This window comes from Lolium rigidum, chromosome 6 (assembly GCF_022539505.1).
Source record: "Lolium rigidum isolate FL_2022 chromosome 6, APGP_CSIRO_Lrig_0.1, whole genome shotgun sequence".
NCBI classification, from domain to species: domain Eukaryota; kingdom Viridiplantae; phylum Streptophyta; class Magnoliopsida; order Poales; family Poaceae; genus Lolium; species Lolium rigidum.
This window is the reverse complement of record NC_061513.1, coordinates 298,166,274-298,171,062: the sequence shown is the minus strand read 5'-3', so window position 1 is coordinate 298,171,062 and position 4,789 is coordinate 298,166,274. Positions and strand designations below refer to the sequence as shown.

Genomic DNA, 4,789 nt, shown 5'->3' with positions numbered 1-4,789 from the left:
GCCCACGCCGCCTCGTGCGTCGTGTCAAACGTGCCGAGGCGGATCCGCTCCTCGCCGGAACAGATTTCCGCGTCGAATCGGCCGCTCGGCCGCGCCCGAACGCCGTGGTAGCCGGAGGCGGGGCGGCGGGGCGGAGGCATCTTCGCGCGGGGGCGGAGGGGACGACGGTGGAGTCGCGTGGAGGCGGAACGGCCGAAGGCGGAGCGGCGCGGGAGGGAGAGAGGCGGGGAGTGAGACGGACGGAGGCGGAGACACGTGGGAGGGATGGCAGTTGGCCGCTTTCGCGCGTGGCGTGTTTGTAGCGCGCGGCAGCGCACGCGGCAGATATCGCGCGCGGGATAGCGCGAAAGCGCGCGGACGGCAAATTTTTTAGCGCGCGCCGTTTTCCCGCCTCCGCTGGAGCAGCGCGGCAAACCGGCGGTTTTTTTTTGCCACGCGGGGCTTTTACAGCGTCTGTTGGAGATGCTCTAACAAACTTTCCAATCTATGCTTTGTAGCATAAAAATCCAACAGACCCCGGTTGCCGGCGCTCCGGCCACGCTCTTGTTTCGGCAATATACGGTGCCGAAATACTCGAAAGAGGAAAACAAAAACTCGGCCGTCACCTCCCCCACCTGGCACATGTGCCCCAGCGCACCGCATCCGCATCCATTGACAGGCAGATCGCACCACCCTTTCTTTCCCTGCCCTTTTAAAAACCCCACCCTCACCGCCGCCGCTCTCTCCCCCTCCCCCTCACCCTCCCCCAAAACTACCCACCGCTGCCGGCAATGGCGGCGGCGCACGGCGTTGGCCCCAACCTGTTCGTGCAGGAGACCGACTGGTACAACGAGATCCTCCTCGGCGCGGTGGTCCCGGGCGACTGGTGGCGCGGGATGCCGCACCCGATGCGTTCTTGGCTGCGCAACACCGTCGGCGGCTTCCTCCTCTACTTCCTCACGGGCTTCCTCTGGTGCTTCGTCATCTACTACTGGAAGCGCCACGCCTACATCCCCAAAGGTATACCTCCCCTCCCCCCAATGCTGTCTCCCTTCTGTTCTCCCCGAGAATTCAGCTTGTGGGATTTGGCCGGGTGCTTGAACTAGCACGTGTTTAGCAGATCAGTACAGTAGTAGCGCCCAAACAGTCAGCCGAGGATCTTGCTGGCGGATTTCGCAGGAGAGATTTGGGGTTTTGGGCGTCAGTGGTCCTGCGTGCCGTGCCGTGGTGGAGAATAGCTTTCAGAGCCTAATCCGCTGCCACCTTACCCAGTCCCAGTTAGCCATTCGCTCGAGATTTCGTGGAGGGCATTGTTCCTCTTACCTATCAGCTTGGTTTTATCGACAACCTGCTGCTTTGGCTGGGAGATGTGTGTGGCTGAATTGGGGGATTCAGTCGTCAGTTCGTTTTCAGGCTCGTTGATGGTCATCAGACAGAACACCTGAATACCACCTAGAGGCACCACTATAGGGTCCAATCTATGGACTGGTGTCGTCTAGGCATGCATCACTGCATCCTGCTACCAAATCACCTACCAGCTCCTTGCTTATCGAGACTGGTTGTTGAGGTGTGCAAATCAAGCCGTCCTAAAAGTTCTGCCTTTGAGCTGGTGGCCTTATTCAATACTATTATCCCTGTTTTGTCCACCTCTTCACGTTCTTGGCAAGATCGCCACGCAGGTTAGATTAGATGAACAGACAAAAAAAAACAGAGCTTGCACGTTACTCCTGTACTTAGTCGTCCACTAACAGCTCTGGGGGCATTTTTCTAATGCCCTGCCAGGTAAGGTTGCGTCATTTAATCCATTATTTTGCCGGCTTCTTAGCTCATTCACAGATGGACGTGTCTGCAACTTGTCGATATTCATTTTCGCTGGTGCTCAGATAGTGCAGGTCCTGCTTGTTGTCTATTGGTTGTCCTGGGCATTTTTTAAAATGTCCAGGACCTTGCAATCTTCGATATACTGATGCTGCACAACTTTTTGTCTAGGAAATAGGAGTAGATAGGGGACCTGTGTGGTAGATATCGATTCAATTGTCCATGTCAGGATACAGATTGCATGATTTTTTCGGTTTCACTCGCATTCTGGACCACGTCACTATATTCCTATCATTGAATTCACAACTAAAAAAAGGTAGGCGCTCTTGTAAGAAAACATTCCATAATTAAAAGGATAGGTAGGGCAAGCCCGTCTTCTCTACTGTATATGTACTTGTGGCTGGTGAGGACTTGCATTTCCTGTGGGACCGAGATGGTTTTGTTTCCCTTGGTTATGAAAGACAACTGGAATAGTACTTTTCAGATGGATTTCTTGCCTCTTTGAGAACTTAATTCCATCTTGCGGCATGATACCATTTCTGTGCAGACAAAGTTGTTGGTCCAGTTTGTTTGTCCATCATCACTGTTACACGTTTTGTATTTAATGTGGTTCAGTGTGATGTATGTACTCCGAAAGTGAAAATTTTGTTTAAATTACCATCTAAAAAATTCCACTGTAGACATCTTTTGGGTACTAATAGGACATTTTCTGGAGCCAAATGATGATGATTCAAACGTTTTCGGCATAGAGATCATATTTGTACTTTGCATCTTTATTCATACATTTTTTTTATCTTAGTCTTGAAATTGCTGGCAGCTAGTCTAAATAGATAACAATGCTGTTTATTATTCCCTATGTCCTCACATATAAGTCGTATTTTACTATCGATATTCTCCAAGAAGACTCACCATGATTGTTAATCATAATATGCTAGTAAAAACTATATACCATGATAAGGCTAGTTTGCAAGATGAATTATTTTCATATGGCCAGTATTTTTATGCTTTCTAAGTCCAAATGACCACTTGGTAGAGCTTTTAACCTGCTTGCCATATTCATTAAGGGGCAAATCTAGAACCTGGTGTTCCTAGAATATTTTGCAAGACTTTATAGATGATAATGCTAAAACCATATGGCTGTTGATGCAGATTCTATCCCTTCAATAGAAGCTATGAAGAAGCAAATAATTGTTGCATCAAAGGCTATGGTTGTCTACTGTGCTCTTCCAGTCGTATCTGAGCACATGATTGAGAGTGGTTGGACAAGGTGTTACTTTCATGTCAGCGAAGTTGGTTGGCCAATGTATTTTGTCTATTTGGCTTTATATCTCATCTTTGTGGAGTTCGGAATTTACTGGATGCACAGAGAGTTGCATGACATAAAGCCATTATACAAGTACCTACATGCAACCCACCACATTTACAACAAGGAGAATACCCTATCACCATTTGCTGGTAAGGTCTTACTGAAGTGTTGAGTCTTGAAATATTGCGAATATATCTTTTTTTTTGTTTACCATGATAGATGTACAACTTCACTGTAGCAGTGATGAGCAACAGTTGTAGTTAAATGGCACAACTGATGTTGGTGTTTATCGGTTTCTTGTTGACATGAAATTTTTAAAGCATTAAATTCTCTAATTTATGCATTACGTTCTTTCCAGGTCTAGCGTTCCATCCAATTGATGGGGTTTTACAAGCCGTACCACATGTGTTTGCTCTGTTCTTTGTCCCAGCACACTTCAGGACCCACACTGCTCTCATGTTCCTAGAAGTCATATGGACAAGTAACATCCACGACTGCATCCACGGAAAGGTTTGGCCGGTGATGGGTGCTGGTTACCACACCATTCACCATACAACATACCGCCACAACTATGGTCATTACACCGTCTGGATGGACTGGATGTTTGGCACCCTCCGCGAGCCAGAAGATATCCTCAAGAAGGACTGAGTTTGCTCGGACCTGTGTATACTTTCCTGTCTCCAGTAGCGCTGTCAAGGTGTAATAGTTTTAACCCATCTGTTTATTCTGCTCAAAGCTGTTTGCTGCCTTTCGAGTAGTCATTTGTTGCTTCAGTCTGTTAGGTGGTAATAATATGGTTCATATGTTAGGTTTGTTCCTTGGGGATGCAGCGAGATGGGAAGATATGTTGGACACCTGTGGTGTTTGTACCATTTCCGGCACCATGATGTATTGTTATACATAGGTTTTCAAGCTGTTTGTCCAGCAGAGTTCATCGTCTTTTCCCACCGTTATCTTGTTCTGATGAAGTTGTGTGTCGTGATCTTGGATCACTTGCATTGTTGCTGTTGTCTAAAAGACTTGAACATGTGAGAGTTGTTTTCCTCGTAAGAGCATGCTGAATGGTTGCTGGTAACTCTTGTAAAGAATTGCATGTTACCTGATACAGCAATGCTGGGGCGTTATAGAACATGATGGATACTATGATGTGTTGTTATACAACTTGTCCCTGCTCTGATTGTGCGGAATGCTGGTGGTAAGCGTAAGGCACTTGTTTTCCTGATAGAACTTCTAATGAGCCTGAAAATCCACCTTGTCCGTGCTCTGATTGTGTTGAACGCTGGTCGTCAGCTACTTGAGCGGCTTTGGCTCTTGTTTTTTTGTGTGTGATATTGTAATGAAATTAATAATTCAGCGTTGTCCCTTTTCCCTTAAACAGTTAACGATGGCAAAAATTCACTTCATCACCATTTTTATCCTTCATCAGGTGTGTGTGCTTTACATGGATTTTTTGTGTGCAAATTGCCAAATTGTATAGTTCCTTGGTGCAACGCACGCAAACCAGTCTAGTAACAAACGAGACCAGATATGGTGAAGGCATGCCCAAACTGCAAACTATTGGTTTCAACAAAAAGAAGAGCAGCCGGATAAGATGTGCCCATACAACATCAAATTTATTCTTATCAAGCATGCAGCAGCCAGACTACATAGGGGATACAAAATATTCAGGTTCATGGAAGGACGGAC

At 46.9% G+C, this 4,789-nt stretch overlaps 1 protein-coding gene across 1 annotated transcript; it reads left to right on the top strand.

The window, feature by feature from the left end:
• The first annotated feature begins 756 nt into the window (after positions 1-756).
• On the top strand, positions 757-4,037 carry LOC124661437 (delta(7)-sterol-C5(6)-desaturase-like). Its single transcript, XM_047199295.1, has 3 exons — positions 757-999; positions 2,947-3,252; positions 3,462-4,037. Exons 1-3 carry the CDS (start codon positions 771-773, stop codon positions 3,749-3,751), a joined length of 825 nt encoding a protein of 274 aa, XP_047055251.1. The 5' UTR covers positions 757-770; the 3' UTR covers positions 3,752-4,037.
• The last annotated feature ends 752 nt before the right edge of the window (positions 4,038-4,789 follow it).